The sequence below is a fragment of the Aythya marila genome (genome assembly GCF_965140915.1).
Source record: "Aythya marila genome assembly, chromosome: 1".
NCBI classification, from domain to species: Eukaryota; Metazoa; Chordata; class Aves; order Anseriformes; family Anatidae; genus Aythya; species Aythya marila.
Genome location: NC_139042.1, coordinates 174149536 through 174168784, shown reverse-complemented (window position 1 = coordinate 174168784; position 19249 = coordinate 174149536). Strand labels below are relative to the sequence as shown.

General features: G+C 35.6%; 1 protein-coding gene across 2 annotated transcripts; it reads right to left on the bottom strand.

The window, feature by feature from the left end:
- Nucleotides 1–325: 325 nt before the first annotated feature.
- On the bottom strand, nucleotides 326–19128 carry RPAP3 (RNA polymerase II associated protein 3). Of its 2 annotated transcripts, none has more exons than XM_082758094.1 (17): nucleotides 19057–19128; nucleotides 16922–17080; nucleotides 15771–15911; nucleotides 15216–15338; nucleotides 12856–12983; nucleotides 12145–12266; nucleotides 11710–11780; nucleotides 10914–11045; nucleotides 9527–9654; nucleotides 8028–8149; nucleotides 7505–7575; nucleotides 7239–7361; nucleotides 5117–5328; nucleotides 4101–4323; nucleotides 3340–3437; nucleotides 2022–2122; nucleotides 326–880 (listed from the first exon to the last, which is right to left on the bottom strand). In XM_082758094.1, exons 2-17 carry the CDS (start codon nucleotides 17072–17074, stop codon nucleotides 789–791), a joined length of 2040 nt encoding a protein of 679 aa, XP_082614220.1. In that variant the 5' UTR covers nucleotides 17075–17080; nucleotides 19057–19128; the 3' UTR covers nucleotides 326–788. The 2 variants fall into 2 exon arrangements, with proteins under 2 accessions (XP_082614220.1, XP_082614221.1); XM_082758095.1 differs by having other exon boundaries at nucleotides 331–880; nucleotides 4101–4296.
- Nucleotides 19129–19249: the final 121 nt, after the last annotated feature.

The following is a 19249-nucleotide window of genomic DNA, read 5'->3' as shown; positions in this document are numbered from 1 at the left end:
TCAGCTTTCTGACGCTTCTTAAGAACTGTATGTGGATAGGAAAAAAAAAGACCTGGAAGATAAATGTGATAAGATTATTGTAAAAGTACTCTCTAAAGACAAAAGTGGTTTTCTCCATACTTTTTAATTTCATAGTATTTGACTTTCTTCTATTCTGCAATTATAGTTGAGGTTTACAGCTGTTAATGCTTTTGGATAAGCTGAAGTAAAGGAATTCTGCAATTTTTTGCTTATTGTAACTTAGGTTCTCTTTGCAGATTATATGTTATGGATGTTATGGCATGGTCTGTCCTTAGAGGAGTGATTTAGGCACCGGAGTAAGAAAAAAAAAAAAGACATATTTGGTATTTTCAACTCAACATTTAATTTCTAAAAAAAAAAAAAAAAACAAAACAAAAAAAAAAAAACACACAAACAAAACAACAGGCAAGTTTGTAATATACACCATTTGATTCTTACCAAAAAAGATGCGTATAAATATATGTTTTCTTTCTAATAGAGATCTCCATTTGTAGTCATAATCCTGAATGCCAATTGATCCAATTGTTTTTTAGGCAAATTGATTCCACTGAAGAATGTAGATCTGTATTATTTCAGGTGCTGGACAGCAAACGTGACAGCAGAACTTTCTCCAGCTACTTGCCATTCCGGTGAATCAAGTTCAAGAATCTCATTACTTATACAAAAGCAACAGAACTCCAGTCTTTACAGGCTTCTTCAGATGATTTCCACATGACAAAAACGTGGAAACAGCAATTTACATGCGTAATGTCAGTGAACTCACTAAACTAAGAGAAAATGCCGTATTTCTTCTCCAATTCTTCAACCTGGGTATCTTTCAACCCCATGTGTTTCACATGACCGAACAATACCTGTGTAACTGTAAAAAAAATCCCAACACAAACCATTATTTTTGCAATTAACAGTCAGAACGTAAATTAGTTCAACTCTTTCTTCTGTGAGAAAGGGTTTTCAGCATTATATAGCTGAAATATGAGTAAGTTTTTAGGATTACTCAGAGGATAAAGAAAGGCAGCAAAGAGAAACCCTCTGTTTTGATGCTCGTGAATTGCCTAACAACATTTCCTTAAATGGATATACAATACTGACAACGTAAACAGACAGATTTTATTTTGTTTACTATCTTGGCACTACACCATTAAATGCAGAAGATAAAAGTTAATGCCAGATGGCAAATAAAGCTTACATCAGGTTATGATGTGAAGGCAATTCCTGAGTGGAATTGACTTGCACTTCAGTAAGTCAAACAAGTAATTTTATTGTAAGGAGATTCACATAACAAAATTTTCAAATTATAATGGTTATTAGTGAAACTCAATTGTAGAGAGTAAATCTAACATTACTTGTTCCTAAAGAAAAGTTTAGCTTGTGAGTGTCTCACTGTTACTTAGTCTGTCTGGCATGGTAAAACAAGAAGTGTTTGACATGAAAACCACAGTTTTATAAACCTGGAATTCAAGCCAGTGTCAGCCTGGATTGCAACCTAATCTAAGTGACACCTCAAGGACAGGACAGAGGTTTAGAAACACTTGCTTTGTTTCTAAAAAAAAAAAAAATTAAAAAAAATATGCTTGCTAAAAAAAAAAATATGATTTTTTTGACAACACTAAAATCATAATTGCTGAAGTGGTCATAGCTGTGAAAACTGTAATTGGTACACCTTGACCTGAGATATAAGACTTCATACAAATTCATAAATTTGTAGCATTGCTAGTTACAAACTGAAGTGGTAATGAGAAGTTATTTTATCAGAATAAAGTGTGGTGGTATTACTGACAAAACCAGAAGGATTTAGCTGTATTTTTTCAAGTCTTAATAAATGATCAAAATATTTAAGAAAAGTGATATATTTTCATATTGGCTTCTAAAGTAATCAAAAAGCATTGAATTAGACAAGTTATTATTTCATGGAATAAACAATAGTAGCACTCTTTTGCACGTTTCTTGCAAAATACAGTATCAACAAACCAAGTTTTAGAGGATGGTACTGAACTACTTACTTTTTTTCTCTGAGCCTGACATAAACATTACTGCCATATCAAATCTTTTTAATTCAGATAGCCTCTGGAGGACTTCAAGGATGAGTGATGGCTCCTCTTTCCTGTAGAAGATTATTAGAAACATAAAAATAACTACTGTTGATTAGAAAGATTCAGTAGCTGCAAGCGATATTAAAGACTTCAGGAAATGAAAGGACCAATGGAATTCCTTTCCCATTCTCATCTTTCCTGTGCATTCTTCCACTGACTTAGAAGAGAGCCAAAAACAGAAATATTTATCCAAGCATCCTTTTAATACAGACCAAGAGCAGAGAAGTACAAAAAAAAAAAAAAAAAAAGACTGATGCAAAATGATTGCTGTTAATGTACAGAATAGCTATTAAATGATTTAATGCTTTCACCTTGTCATAGCAAGCACCTCATTACAGCTACTGACATTTTTATATGTATAGGCAATTCCTAGATTTTGTTCATTTTATATTCTTCTGGACAACAGGCAGTAGTAAGCAAGCACCATCTTTGCTACAAATTCTAACAACTAAGAGTGTTTTTCTTCTGTAACTTGTTCTGCCACCCTACAGAACAAATGCCTTTTACCTTACTGCAGACAACTTAAGCTTACTAGCCTTTTTAAGTCATACCACAAATATAGGACAATGCCTCATCACACAAATGATGGGCATTTACAGAAACTGAAAAAAAGCCTAATATTCATTTACATTTACTTTTCTCCATAAAACAAGGACTGATCAGCATTTTGAATGCATGCTCACAGCATAATCCATGTAAGTAACAAACTGCTTCCAACAGGTAAATGATATTTAAGAATCAAATGGTAGCAGAGACAGAAATTTCAGAACAAATTGTCATTCCTTTCACATTAGAACTTCTAGCTCCTATACATTTACTACAAGCTACTGTAAAATTCTAGCAGGTAATTAAGAATTCAGAGTGTATCACAATAGGCATGGCATAGAAGAATTAAACCACATACATTTCTTAGCTTCAGGAATAGAAAAAATTAATATCATGCAAACATATGTGATAATGGGACATACATAGTAACATGAACAAAAATTATTTCATTCTATCTAAATGTTACTAACAGGTTAGTCTAGGTAGAACCTATTTATTTCCTTACTTTTCTGACTTTTCAAGATACGTCTAATTTCTTAGTAAGGAAGAATTAAATCATTCCAAGTATTGTACCCGGATTCATGTAATGCTACATATTCAAAATAATTTTGTAAGCCCAAAAGTGAGGGGCAGGATGGGAAAAGCAACAAGCAATATACAACAAAAGAGAAGCTTAACTTACGTAATGTAGAAGTCATGTAGAATTTTCAGTATCTGGTTAAACAAGTCTGGATCTAAGGACTTCTGGAACAGTTTTGGATAAAACGAAGGCTCTATTTGCTTTGGGAAAATTAAGAAAGGTATGTTATTTAGGCAAAAAAAAACACATTTGAGTCATAAGAATTATAAATGAATATTTAGGATGTCTTGGGCAATGCTGGAAGTGCATGAAAACTAACAAATTACTGTTTGTGTGTTTTGTCTGGCTTTATTTTTTTCTTGAGAAGATTTTTGCTACATTCTTTAAAAAAAAGCATTCTAAGCAATTTTTGTGTATATACATATATATATATATATATATATATACATACACACACACACACGTATCAGCAGAAGCTGATAGATGTAGATTGATTTGTTTCTTGATGTGTTTCAAGTATTTTTTCAATATAAAGGGAGAAGAATTTTGCTATATGTCTGATTACCCTAGAAGCATTCATCTGAAGAAAACAATTTCACTTTGCTGACATATTCATATGTTTACAGACTTAGGGCCTACGCTTAAAAGATGACAGATTATACAGAGACTGTACTCTACATGAGGTAAGTGAAAAGTCAGACACAAGAGGAGAACTATTCGGATGCAGCTCACGCTACTTATAATTATGTGCAGGCAATTAAAGAAAGGGACTATTTCACGCTGCTAAGACAATCTAACATAGCTACCCTTTTCGCCTAAGTTGATGCTATCAAAGTACTGTCAAACAATAATACGTTTCATACCTTGAGATACAAATACAGTTTTTCTGGGCAGTCTTTCAGCTTCCTGAAATCAGATTCAAGCTGGAAAGAATTTGCAGGAATGGCAGGGACTGCAGAAGCAGATCTATATGATGCTTTCATTTCTTTTTCTGCCTGCTTGTTTGTAGTGAAAGATGGATGCAACACTGGTGAAATTCCTTTCACACTAGCAGGAAGCCTGAAGAGAGATTTCAAAGTATGTAATCTAGAAAATGTTAAAGGAAATTTTGCACTGAGACCTAACAGGAGACCTTTCAAATCCTAAAAAATCTAAAATACTTGAACACCTCCAGGGATGGGGCATTCACAGCTTCTCTGGGCAACCTGTTCCTTTGCCTCACCACTCTCCGAATGACGAATTTCCTCCAAACCTCTAATCTAAATCTCCCCTTTCACTTTAAAACCATTCCCACTTTTCCTGTCATTATCTGACTGACCTGAAGGTTCATCTGAGGTTAAACCACAGTACCATGGCAAGTGAGCAACCTGTTTCAATTTCAATACTGGTTACAGTGGCACTATTTTTTGTCCTATAATTTTTCAGTTAAGTCCATTTATTTTTTCAGAAATTATAAAATGACTAAGGAATTTACTTTTTTCTTCAACACCTGGTAAATCCATCTGACTGAGCTGAAAAAGGCAAGGGGAAGCAGTCCTCACAAAGTCTTCAATCAGGATTCCATAAAAGGTACTAAGGAAAGATACAGTGCACGAGGAAGTGAATATGGAATATGGGAAAATATTTCCAGTTTCTTCCTCTTTGAAATGTAAGAGCAACTACTAACTTTCCATACGACACTAACAGACTATATGTGTTTCTACCACTACTTGATCAAAGAGACAGATATGTAAGAACTGCAAGTTTCTCTGCATATTTTTTTTAATTCAAATTCTCCAAATTATGTTATATATCTCATCACGTGTAGAAGTTTAAGAATTAAGATTATATTTCAACTACATCTACCTTACTAAAAGAGGGTCAGAATTTTTATACTTACTGTAATGGTGATGTATCAGTGATTTCTTCTATTTTTAATTGCTTTGCTTTTGGAATGTCCATTGTAGTTAAGTGATCATCCTGATCCAGATTCTCTGTTGCTTCAATACTTGTCAAATTTGTACAGTTATTAACTAAAGAAGTAGTGCTGGGGAAATCACTATTTGGCATATCGTCATCAACTTCTTCAATGGGTATTGTTCGCAAAGGCTTCTAAACAGAACACACACCTGATGTCATGCATGTAAGCCTTTATGTCAACATAAATATACACTGTATTGGCACCAGAGAAACTCCTGTTTATAATTAAACAATTTCATCATAACCAGTTTCATGTATGTTGAAACACACAGGAGACACTTAGTGAAGATAAATGACAAAAAAAGGAAGCTTCATGACTTTCTACAGGAAGTCTAATATTATCATTTGCTCAATTTGTTATAAACCAGCATACCCCTACAGTATCTCAGAATCTGTATTCTGTTTTTCCAGTAAAAAAGAAAAAAAAAAGTTTTGGGGGTTCCCCCCCAAAAAAAAAAAAAAAAAAAAAAGTTTTGACCAATGACCTGATCAAGCTTTGTAATTTAGCTAAACAAAGAAGTACCCATAAACATATGACTTATCTCTCAACTTCATATTTTGAGATAAATATTTGTAACTCAGGCCTCCTGGCTGACCAAGTTGCATACAAAACAAGGTAATAATCCTACCACTGGAGAACATGCTGAGTAATTAAAATGCTTCAGCTTGTTCGTTTCATCTCTGCATGACCACCATTATTTCTGATCACCTACCACCACGTTCCTAGGTCTTATGAAGCACCAGTTAGTGTAACTTTGGAATTCTTTGAATAGAATCTAAATTGCTCTACGAATATTGATGTAAATATACATGGTTAAACTAAACATATTCAACAATTTATACTTTTAGAGATGGCAGATTTCTCTGCCCAGCTCTAACATAAACCCTCTGCAAGTCTTCACAACAATTTGCAAACTGCTTTAAATTATGCCGAAAAAGCCCTGTATGGTTGGTACGAACAGACAATATATGGTTTGCTTTAACAATATGACACCTCATCATTGTGCTAAGAGTGCCTACTCGATATGAGACAGTTACAGTTCTTGGGCAGTACAAAGAACACAGATACTTAATCTGTACTTGTTACAGATTACACAGAAAAAATTTACAGGGTTACACAGAAAAAATGCCGCCTAGTATCTCAACTTAGCAGCCAAACTGAAAACTGTCTATAATCAGGTGTCATATTTCAGCTACTTCACAATAAATTAATGTAGGTTTCTAAAGATAGTGTATTAAATACATATACTTTTACCATCTAGTTGTAGAGCATATAATACTTTAAAGGAAAGGTATCAAAATAATCACATATTTCCTACGAAAACTAGCCACACATTTTGAACACACTTTGTATTTACACAAGAATGCATACTCCGTATCATCATATTTTTTCATATGTAACCCATCAGTGGTTATAGTCAGAATGATAATTCAGACTTTAAAAATGTTGCTTCTTGAAAAAAAATAATTCAGCTATTTCACAGCATACATGGATGAAACTGCAGGCTCGAAGCTATCGCAGTAGCCCTGAGTGTTACCAACGTATGAGATGGGTATGCAACATGCCTTGTTACTACAGCAGTTGCTATAGGAACTGGAAACAGCTGATGAAAGAGAGGGGACATTTACCCAGAGCTTTCTCAAGTCTGCAGTCAAACATGAGAGACTGAACCCATTTACCCATTAGCCACCCATTTACTATCAACTATAATGTTAGGACTCAGGAGAGGGTTGTGGAGTTGCCTCCCTATTTCATACTGTTGATATATATACACACCATGTTTCCTGTATAGCACTATGGATACTGTACAACACTATGGATACTGTTGAACACACACAAATGCAGAAGTTACATTCTTGAAAAAATATCACAAAAGTAGATCTCTGAACTTTTGAGATTTCCACATGCAGTATATATCTATCAGAAGATGCAAGAAGCTGATTGTAACTTAAACTCTACTTTTTCCCATCATTATACATAGCAATTCACAAAGGTTTTTTTGTTTGTTTGTTTGTTTTTTTTTTTAAAAAAAACAACTCACTGTTGATTTCAGGAGTGATGGATCATCAATGAGTTTCACTATATTCTTTATTTCTGCTTCTTTTATCAATACTGCAGGATATTCTTTATATTCTTGAGCTAACTGTTCTTTCTCAGCTAATTCCTGGAAAAAAAAAATTAAAAATGTAATTTTGCCAGAAAAACTGCAAGTTTCAGAAATAATTATTTGTTAAAATTTACATAATAAAGAATGAAAAAACTATTACTGTAGGTTTACATTAAAAAAAAAATCATTGGTGTACATACATTTCTTATTTTAGTGAGTTCATTTATTGCTTGTTTATTTCCAGGTTCCAGCTTCAGAACAGCTTCAAAATCTGAAGTGAAAGACAACATATGAAAAATGTACACATTTCAAGTTACGAATTGAAATTTGTGAATTTAATTTTTCTAATGGCAAATTTTTATACCTCCCATTTGTTCTCATAGCTATAAAATACTTAGAGACAGGTAACTCATCCTAATATCTATCTTAATCTAGTTTTACATTAATTTTTCAAACTATTACTATTAAGTAGCAATTGTTGTAATTTCACACAAGCCCATCCTCCTATCATATGAATACCAATATAAAAGTTATACATATTCATTGAAAAACAACTAAGCCCATTCATCCTAACTTTTGCACCGAAACCTCAGCTAGTCAGCACGTTATTTAATTGTTATTTTAAGATTAAAAACAAAAATCAGGACCTCCTTTTACTTATCTACTTCTACTATTTCTACTTATGTCCTTCTACCCATCACACATCCTAATTCAGAGTCATACCTTGCATAGCTTCTTTTAACTTTCCAAGAGCAACTCTTGCAGCCCCTCTTCTGGCAAAAGCTTTAGAATAGGAGGCATCTAACAGCAAAGCTTGCGTACAATCATTTTCTGCCTCTTCATATCTCAGCAAAAGAATAATACAAAATTAATGATTAGTTTCAAATTAAGCAATTTCAACTTAAAAGACAGAGCTACACAGAAGTTAAAATACAAAGACCTTAATTACCTATATACCACTGATCCAAAACATAGAACAAAAAATAAAATAAAAGAGCATATTTTTAACAATATCAGAAATTATAAGTCAGCATATTCTTGTATTAAGGTCATTTTCTTTCATTCTAAGATCAAGTCATTCCAATTATGTTTGATCATGACTCCAATGTGTGAATATTAAAGTATTTTTGTTCATTCCTTTTCTCTCCATTTATCATTAAATTTACAGAAACAGTACATTTTTTTCAGCTCTCAAAAACCTACAGAGCTGATGAGAATACCAATGAGCTTTTGTTGCATTTCATGTTTGAGTCCTCTTTGAAGTGTAAACAATATACCGATTTATCTCACACTATCAGTTTTCTTCTTGGCCATTCAAGTAGAGTATCACTTCCTCTGATTCTCTGACATTACCTGCATTATGGTCTCCTCTACGGCTTAAACGGAAATAGTACCCATGCAGTCTACTTAATAATTGCATACTTTGAGATCAGTGCATTGTCTGTACATGGTCAGCCACAACACATTAGAAGAGATGACTGATAAAACATTCAGCTCTCTGCTTCTCATGCTATCATCAATTTAAAAGGTTTAAACTCCTATACCAACAGGGAGTCAAAGCAAAAAAAAAAAAAAAAAAAAAAAGAAGCAACATTCAAAGACTTCAAAAACGGTCATTTGGAATTTTGCTCATTTGGTAGAAAGTATGCATTTCCTACTGTTACTGGATTACGTGAGAAAAGTTTAATTAGAGAAATTACACGTACAAACTATTAGAGTTAGAGAAGTATTTTTAAAGATTACTTTATTCTCAGAAAAAGCTCCTACCCATTCCTTTTCAAGTTAGCAATTGCAATCCACTTTTTCATACAGGGCAACACTCAGTAGCTGACTGTTTTTATAGCCAAAAAAGACAAAGGTGCCGGTCCTTTGATAAAGGTAAATATGTAGAATTTTACATGTGTGAAAGAATGAGAAGTCAAACTTTAAAAAAAAAAATCACTTAGGTTTCATTATAATTTCAAACTGATGTTATTTTATTTTCTCAGAACTTCTTTCCTATGAAATACATTATGAGATCCCACATATTCGGTTGTTTTTAAATCGCTTGTTGTTTTCAGTATGATTTATTCCATACTGAATTCTAGAAAGAATTGCAACAAGTGACTAATGAAACTTGGGTGAAAACCCACTGGATCAGGCTTCCTTCTAGTTCAGAACTACATACAGAATTTCTTATATTAGAAATAAAGAAACAATACAGTACATGCAATCCTACTTACTTTTGAATCTTCAGATAGGCCATAGCTCTGTTAGCTGGCAGAAGTGCATTGGTGCCATCTGCTGCTATACCACGTGTATAACATTCTATTGCAGCCTCATACTTCCCTTCTTTGAAATAACCATTACCCTGTTATAGTTAAGTTCGGAGAAAAGGTTAACGTTGAGAAAGATCTAGTGCAATTAGCTATTTTTTTCGTTTTAGTAGACAAGGACACAATATCAGGAAGATGAATCACAAAGAACACAAATTTCAATACAGGTATTTATGACATTTTTTCATATCTAAACCCTTTGGAGGTAGACCACAAAAATTTCTTATTTTTTTCCAGTACTTCACGGATTAAAAGTAATGCTATCTCTACAGTTTAAGGTGATTAGTTGGAAAAGAAAGAAATGGTACATTAAGTAGGCAAAAGGAGAGGTGCCACAGTAAAGAAATTTTAGTCTAGTACAGTATGTTGTTGACAGCACAGTTGAATGACTGTAGGGCTGTTCCTGGCAACACTGATCCTGTTAAGTACAAATTGCAGCCTCTGCTTTTTTTTTTTTTTTTTTGCCAGTGAGCAAAGTAGTAGCAGAGAAGATGATGCACGTGTAATATTTCTTTACTCTTGATGTGCACTATAAGCCAGGCGGCACCCAAAGTTAATGGTTCTGTAGCCAAAGCTAATAGCATTTTGTTACTGTGGCCCCTTTTTGTTCCGTTTACCTACCTAATGTATCCTTTCATTATTTCCCTACTCTTAATCCTACTAACCTCTTACAACCAGTAAAAGAAAAATGAAAACTTATAAAAAGTCAGAAGTTAAGTAGATAAAAGAATAGTAAGAAAATTATAGTTTAGTAGGTAAAGTTATTTCTTAATTGCAGTGGTGGGGAGGGAGAGAAATCAACAAGCCAACTATGAGTCAAGGTAATATACCCAGAAATAACGTTATCAGAAATAACATTGTCATTGTTGCCTGTACTCCTTTAAGTTCTTCTTATAACTACATTTCACCATGTCATCAGTGGTTTGAAAACAAAAGATAGTCTACAACCCTTGCTGGACAAGAGTCAAGATGCACATAATACTGGACAAATGGGCTATTTGTAAAACATAGTTCTGGTTTTATCTTACTATATATCTGAAATTTATCATGTACAAATGATGCTCTAAAAGCGAACTTGCAATTATTCCCCCAGAAGATTCCAAACAGAACTGAACCTGACTCCCCTTCCTCCCACCACCACCAGAGCCTGAAACAGCAATTAAGCTGTGTATCAAGCACACTGTATGTATGACGTTCAGGACAGAATCAAATTTAATTTGAGCTAACAAGCTAACAGCACAAGACTATGCTCTAGTTTGCTAGTTCTCTTCTTCCATTAAAAGTTACAACTTACGAGATCTTTTTCTGTAACAGCCTTCTGCTTGAGCTGCTCGTCTTCAATGCGCCTCTTCTCTTTGTCTGTTAATTCTGGTTTAACTGGATCTTCACACTCCTTCTGTCCCGAGCTTTCTTTTGATGATAGAGCCTGCAAAAATGTTGTTTCTCAGTAGGTATTTCCCTCACACATTTTCAGAACAGGAGTTACAATAAATTCTAAACTTTTAAGAAGTAAAGATCTAAAGTAAAGAACTTTAAAAACTACTGTTGAAGAGGTAATGCTAGATACTCTTATATTTTAGTAAGATCATAATAATAAGCATTCTTTCCCTGTCACGAAAGAGGTTAGACTTGCAGAAGAGTTTCTGTTCTGCTAGGCTTAAACTGACTTTCTGGTCTGGCATAGCACAGCAAGCAGTGGAACTACAAGCAGCCTAGCAGTTTAGCTTTACTCTGCTACCAAGAGAATATATAATTTTTCTGACACCTGTACTGCTACCTTGTACCAAAACACTAAACGTGACTTTAAAAAAAATCATTAAGACAAGAACTTGAAAAAACACCTGATGGAAGAAGATTAAAAAAGCCAGAGAAGCTCATGTACACATCCAGTCATAATCTGCCAACCCACCATTACACTGATGTATGCATACCTCCAAAACTAGAAGACATTAAATTACAGATTTTGACTTCAGAGAACTTGAAGTGCCAGCAAAAGCCTATCAGATTGTGTTGAATTCAGTTCTTGTTATAAATTGATACAAACTAAACAGGATGTATTAATTTATGTTGGGGCCTATCAACCTTATTACCTGATTAATTTTCTTCAGTTCATTTTTTGCTTCAAAGTTGTTTGCATCCAGCTCTAGAACTTTTTCATAATCTGAGAAGATCAGAAAACAATGTTTCAAGTATGAATTATAGGCCTGTAACCACAGCATAAAATAAGAGCATTCTTCTGGAGACAACCCTTTTCTGTAGTTACCTAAAAATCATGATATTACAAACAACACTAAGATACTTAATACTGGATTATTCTTTAATTATGGACACCTATGGTAATTATTTAGACTTGCTGGTTGAATTTCACCCTCACAGAAGAATATGCAATATGGTATTTCATTATTTTTGTTTACAGAATATGAAAATTGAATTCCTATGTCAGATACACCAATCATACAAGCTTTAGGCAAGCCCACAGATAAACAATGTGCATGTTTTTTAAGAAATGATTAAAGATGACCCACCTTCTTTAGCACCTTGAAGATTTTTCAAAGCAAAGCGAGCAGCCCCTCTTCTGGCATAAGCCTTTATGTAATTTTTATCTAAAGCAAGTGCTAAATTACAATCAGATTCTGCAACAGAAAACCTATTAAAAAAAAAAAAAAGTGAATTAGTGAACACATCTAGGAAACAAAAAATAAAACCTCAGCAAGTTACTCCTTCCTAAAGTGATAAATTTTCAGGCTTCACAAGGGGTATAGAATAAGCGTTTAAACACCTCTTGATTCAGAACATATGGGAAAAGCGAAGGAAAACGGATGTCAGCAATCTCTACTGCAATAAAAAGAATAACCAACTCGCCTATACCCTTAATTCCCCCCAAAAGAAATTAAAACCTTAAAAATAGAGATCATAGAACCAGAAAGGCAAGTTGGATGCTAAACTTCTGTTTTTCCTTTTTTTGAAGTCTTGTGCTATAACACAGAAGGTGGCGAACTTCAAGCACGAAAAGACAGAAGGAAAACAAGATGACAGAAACTACCAGATTCCTTGTCACAGCAATTCCTATTACACTTCGAAACTGCAAAGCAAATTTGAAACCAGCCTTACATAGGCCTACATATTACAGTATGATAAGTAATATAATCAAAAGTTAAAAACACACACACATTAAGAAAATTGAAGGTAGGATGTCATAGAAAAAAGTATTAAGGATTTAACAATACAGGTCTTACTTTTTCATTCTATAAAAAGCAGATGCTCTGTTTGTGGGCAATACTGGATTGTACGGATCGTAATGCATCCCTTTAGTGTAGCATTTTATAGCTTCATCAAAGTTTCCTTGTTTAAAGTAGTTGTTACCCTGTAAATAAGAAGAAAATAGTAATTTTAAGAAATTACTGTGTAGATACATTTTTGTTCTTTTTTTTTTTTAAACCAAAAATCAGTAATCAAAGCTTGTATTTTAGTATGCTCAAATGTTTTTTTTAACATCTCTCACAAATTACTGCTTTACTGTGAAACACTTCTTGTAACTAAAATACTAAATATTCTATCCCAAATATTTACCATTGTTTATACAGTAAATTGTTCTTATTATGCTAACTTTCAGTATCTGTAGGTCATTTCTACAAATGTAGAAGCAGTACGTACAAAGCTGTTTGAACTGCCATATAAGTTTACTGAAGTTTGTTTGTTTGTTTTTTGTTGTTGTTGTTTTGTGGGGTTTTTTTTTCAGGTTTTAGAGATTAGATTTGGCATCCTCCCTTTCCTAGGTAAATATTCTAATTTACATCTCTTTTGGGACATGGCTTTTATCTGCTGCCAAAATGATAACAGTCACAGATATCTCAATTTCTCCTCTGTGTAGAATGCAGATTATACATCTGGGAATTTCACAGCAGTAGGGAGAGTAGGCAGATGTCATGCATGCAGACAATTTAAAAACAAAACAAAGCCACTAAGAAATTCTACTGAAGAGTATGGACTGGCAGATGGTATCAGATGGTTGTTTTTAAATACACTTTCTCAGAACCTCATAAATTTCTACATAACTATCTTAGACTAGCCACCTTACAAGTTGATGTAGTTCAGGTGCTCTTTATCTAATGCTCTTTATTCATTCCACCCAGTATTATTAACATTCAGATTTCTCCTAGTTACTATTTGGGGAAAGTCCTGAAAAGACTTTCACAATGGTATCAGGTCACAGATATTAAGCATTCAGCATGCAACACGATTAACAGAAACTTCTAATATTATATTGGGCTCCTAGCAAGCCCAAGACTGGGAGGAAGGAACTCTCATACAAATGAAACTCTTCACAACACTAAAAAACAAAGAAGTATTAACACAGAACAAACAGGTAAAGCTTTCACTAGTCACACAAAAGCAAAGTATGTTTTTTGTTATTTTCCTATGCCAAGAGTGCTACTTGGTCAGTTGATACTGTTGGTACTGCTGAAAAGTGTTCCTGTTTGATTTTGGGGGTATTCCTGTCTTAGATAAAGAGATATATACAAGAAAGCACCTAAAAGGCAGAATGCAATAAATTACTACTTTCACTCTGAAGAGGAAATTATTAGGGCTAAAGTTACTATCCTGGCTTGACTACATGTCTCTGGTGCTTGAATCTGTCATGTAGGACAAAATCATGACGTGAGAACCTTAGAGAATTTGTTCATTTTTCTTGCAAAGAAACATTGCTGAGTCCAAGATCTACTATGTGTCTGTAGCAAGATCCAAGAGGCCCCTGATGGTGAGCATGACATGCCTAATAAGGATCCTGTATACCGAGAAAAGCTAAAGACCAGCATTTATTTGGTTTTCCTTCCACAAATGCAAAAGCATTTTTTGCCCCAAGGTGGAAAACTGTTTGGCACACATCTTAAATGTTGTTCAGACGACTAGCATTTATTATTTCTTCCTCCCAGATTTGATCACAATGAGAAGAGCTGTTTTGTATACCTATTATCTTGCCCAAAGGCAAAGTTTGATCAACATCTTGTTGAAAGCAACCAAAGATTTTGTACTTTTTATCCAAAGAAATCCTTGCTATGCCCATTAAGAAGGTGAAGCATAAGATAGGTCTCATTGTATTTTATTTGCAAAACAGGGTAAAAAACTTAACTGGTACCAACTTGCCATTACCAAGCCAGTGGAGACATATGAGTTTCTCCATCATTCGGAGACACAGAGGCCTCACAAAGGGAGCAATCTTAAATTCTTGGGGATTTCACTTGGGGCACTTATACCTTAGGCTCCAGTAAGCATGTGTGTCTATACAGCAATTCTACAAAGCAGTCCAACTTTTTAATGGAAAAAAAAAATCCACGAATACAATGATCACTATAAGCGTACATTAAGTAGAGTGACAGCCTTTGCTGCAATCAGTGATGAGGAGAAACAGAAATGTAGTCAGAATCCTGTATGTTGGAATAATGGGCAGGAACATAGACATTAAAAAAAAAATCTGAAGAGCAGGCACATTCCAGCAGAACTCTCATCTCAGCAGACAATCTTTTAAAACAGATTACAAATGTACCTACGTCCAAGTTACTATTTTGTAGATAATAAACATTTATAATACTATTACCTTTTCCTTCTCTGCAAGAGCCTTTTCTGCATCTATACGAATTCCGTCTTCTTCAGAGTCTGATTCTGGAGACACAGAATCATGAGTACTGTCATCTTTATCAAGTTCTTCCAGTATTTTATCCTGAAAAGGGACAAAATTTATTATTATTTTAACTTATCAATACAAAATAAATCAAGTAAGACTAAGAAAATGTCTGATTAAAAATCTCTACTCCTTAAGTCCTCTTCATTCTGCATTCTACATTTCACAAGACTTATCTTCTAATACTGACAGCCATGTTTAGTCTTATATTCTACAAGAATTATAACCTTTTAACAGGCCTATTGATAAAAGATTGTATTTGACTTTAAGTGAAGAGAAATCTGCTGGATGAAAACAGAATCAATAGGAAGCTGCAGTATTTCTCATTATTCTGCATGTTAAAGTTAACCCCTTTTGGGGAAAAAGCTACTTTCTACATTCATACAGTATTCAGCACAGTGAGTAAATCTGATTTCAAAACAGAAGTGCCTAGGGAGAAAACTAAATTAACAAGAAAATATCCTGACTCACCACATCAAGTTTTCCCCATGCTTCATAATCATAAGACTTGATTTTGTTTTTCTTGTTTTCCTCAGTGGTTGTCTTTGACGGGACTTTACTTTTGCTTTTCTTCTTTTTCTTAAAAGCCTTGTTTCGAATTGGTGGTAAATTCTAGATTGAAATAAGTAATTTATTACGAAACAGAATAACTATTATTTACTTGTACTGAATAGTCTACAGTATAGATATTATAGAAATATTATTAGAAATAGATAGACTTCTATTTCTAAATAGAAATAGAAATATATAGAGATATTTCTACTTCTATAATATCTGTATCTGCTGGCTAGTTTGACTTTAGAAATCCATTAAGCAAGCTGTTCTCAGGAATTTCTGCAAAACCACTAAAGACAAGCATAAATCTTTCAGTATACGGTAATTAACAAGTATTTTATGCAAACAATGGCTGCAAGTTAGAGCACAGGAAGTTCTGCAGTGACATGCGAAAGAACTTCATGGTGAGGGTGACAGAGCATTGGAACAGGCTGCCTAGGGAGGTTGTGGAGTCTCCCTCTCTGGAGATATTCAAGGCCTGTCTGGACGCCTACCTGGGCAGCCTGATCTGAGGAACCTGTTTTGGCAGGGGGGGTTGGACCCAATGATCTTTCGAGGTCCCTTCCAACCCCTACAGTTCTGTGGTTTGTCATACAAGGTTAAGTTTTACAACAACTTTCTGCAGAGTATCACTGAAAAACTAGCATTAATATATTAAGAGACTACAATAAATAAATAACAGTGATGCTACAGATAGAAATATTCTCCTAGGTCTACCTGGAATTGATTAAACACTTATTGTCACAAAGCATTCATGAACTCCAGAAGCTACAACCCCACAGCTCTGTTGGTGGAACAGTTTGCAGAGGAATCCTCGACCTACTTCAGACGAGGAACAAGTCAGCTGGGTTAGCTCATACCATCTACTCAAATATTATAAGCCAACATGTGTAATTTTGCCGAAGTTAACTGGATTCTCTGAAATAAAAAATCTGCAAAAGGATTATCTTTCTGTAGCTTGACTCTTCATGGGAGGGAAGAAAAAGAACGGAACAAGAAGTTACTAAAAACACTGTCATGTAACGAATAGTTGAGTTAATAAAAATTGTAAGTCCATCGATTTTTACCTCTTCTGGAACACCACTTTGTTTCCTTAATTCAGAATCTACTTCTTTAATATCTTTTTCCCAACTCTCCAGTTCTCTCATAAAATCCTGCAGCTCTTCAGCATTTTGCTTTATCTGCAGCTGTAGCTCCAGTGCTTTACTTGGTGCAGTCATTGTAACCTGCCAAATTTCAAGGAGAAAACTTCCTAAAGAGAATTTCAAAGTAAGTATTGAAGGAAGCTAGCTCCTTCAAAATGAAGAAATCTGACTTGCATGCTTCCCATGACAGGCTTCCCAAATAACCCAGTAAAAACATTAGATAGGAAGAAACCATAAAGAAACACAACTTAAATGTCTTGGGGGGGGGGGGGGGGGGGGGGAGAGAGGAGGGAACAAAGAGAAGACATTATTTGTTCTGATATAATTTAGATTATATAAATATATATAAGTCATGCTCCAATTTAGTGTAAGTTATAAGACTTGAAGGTGATAATGGATAATAACAAACTATGATAGTTCAAAGCAATTTCTGTAGTATTTCCCAGAAGACAGAATAAAGAATACTCCACGTTAAGTCTCAACTACAGATTAAGACGTACAAGGCTTCTGACAAACCAACCCCAAAAGCATTTTCTGCCCTTAGAAACTGCGTATGTTTAGATATGCATGCATTTTTAGGACAGGAAAGAGTAAATGCATGAGGCGGCAATACATTATATAGATGAAGGGCAACTCAGTATATTATTTGAATGTGCTCTTTCTACACACCCACAGCCCTTCAAGTCCTGAAAATACTGTTTAATAGTTTTTAATGCTTATACGTCTTCATGAGTTTTGTTGTCTAAATTTTCTTTTTAAGTGAAAGACATTTTATTATCACAGGTATGACAAATCATAAGTAATAAGCAGCCTTAAAAACATCCTTGGTTGCAATTAAAAAAATGAAGCAACAATACATAGCAAAAAAAAAAAAAAAAAAAAGTGAAAGGATGAAGCAAACATACATTGAAAACAACTATGATTAATTAGCTCAAGATGAAACTAAATACAAACTTTATCAAAAACACTATGAATAGTTGATAGTAACTTCTCAACTGAAAGAGCTTCAGGACCCTTTGCAATCCTCACGTGTAAGTAGAAGCTATTTATGGAGATACTGCACGCAAAGTTGTTGTGGCAGAAAAAGGACTAAGTTCTGTTCATTTATTTTTATATATTCATATATACTCACACACAGATAGAGCGTGTGTGCAAGATAACAACATAATAGCATGGAAATATAAAAATATATGGGCCCAAGGTAATGACTTCTGCAATACAATGCACTGCCCATAATTATAGGTAGCAGTCTCATAAAAGATGCATAAGACATACCGCATGGTTAGCAATGATTTAATGCTACCCAAACAGAAAGGTTTCTCCACCCTCGGGAGCAAGCAGTTGAGCACATACCCTGATGCATCAGCTGTGCTGCTCACTGATACGTGCACAGATGGCAACACGCTTCTTAGCCTTAGCAATACACTTGTCCTAATCTCTTCTACTTGGTCTATTTTAAACTACGTGGAAAGAAACTTCAGATGAAGCCAAAAATCTGCATTTTTGAACATATTTGCAAGTATAACGGGTGTTTTAGTTTTTCCACCTGCTGTTGCTGTGTCCTGAGCCGTCTCCACAGCTCTCAGGCAGTTCTGGGGAACCCTACGTGACCTGGCACGGGCACGCCACACACTGCGGGCAGCGGCACCTAGGCGAAGATGCTTTTCCTTCATTACCAATAACTAAAATAACACTCCTCCACAACTAAAAACCTAGCGGCACGTTAAACCTTGCCATTTTCTGGGGCTCCGAAGCATCTCAGAGTAACAGATAATGCAAGGCCGGAGCGGCTGAGGCTGAAGGGCCCCCAGGAGCCCACCAGGAGCCCCAGCCCCAGCAGGGACACCCAGAGCAGGCTGCCCAGGGCCGCGCCCAGGCGGCTCCGGAGGCTCCCCAAGGAGGAGACCCCACAGCCCCTCCGGGCAGCCTGCGCCACGCTCCGGCCCCCGCCCGGCACCGCGGGGCTGCCCGGGGCTCAGCGGGAGCCTCCTGCGCCCCACCCGGCGCCCAGGGCCCCTCACCGACACCCCCCGGCCCCAACCCCGGCCGCGTCCCACCTGCGCCACACCCCGCCTCTTGCGGCCTCTTGCGGCCGCTGCCGGCCGCCGTCGCCGCCGCGCGGCCCGGCCTCCTCCCACGATGCAGCCTCCCGCGGCGGGAGGGGAGGAGGAAGAGGAGGGGAATGCGGCGCATGCGCCATCGCCCTGCCGCCGGGGACGGTGGCCGGGAGGGTGGCCGGGAAGGGAGCGG

Excerpts from the sequence above, each read along its gene's own strand:
- RPAP3 (XM_082758094.1), bottom strand. The coding sequence starts at position 17,074 with ATGACTGCACCAAGTAAAGCACTGGAGCTACAGCTGCAGATAAAGCAA. Across the intron at positions 15,339-15,770 it reads CATGGGGAAAACTTGATGTG|GATAAAATACTGGAAGAACT; the intron begins GTGAGTCAGGAT and ends GTCCCTTTTCAG. Across the intron at positions 12,267-12,855 it reads GCTTTTTATAGAATGAAAAA|GTTTTCTGTTGCAGAATCTG; the intron begins GTAAGACCTGTA and ends TTTTTTTAATAG.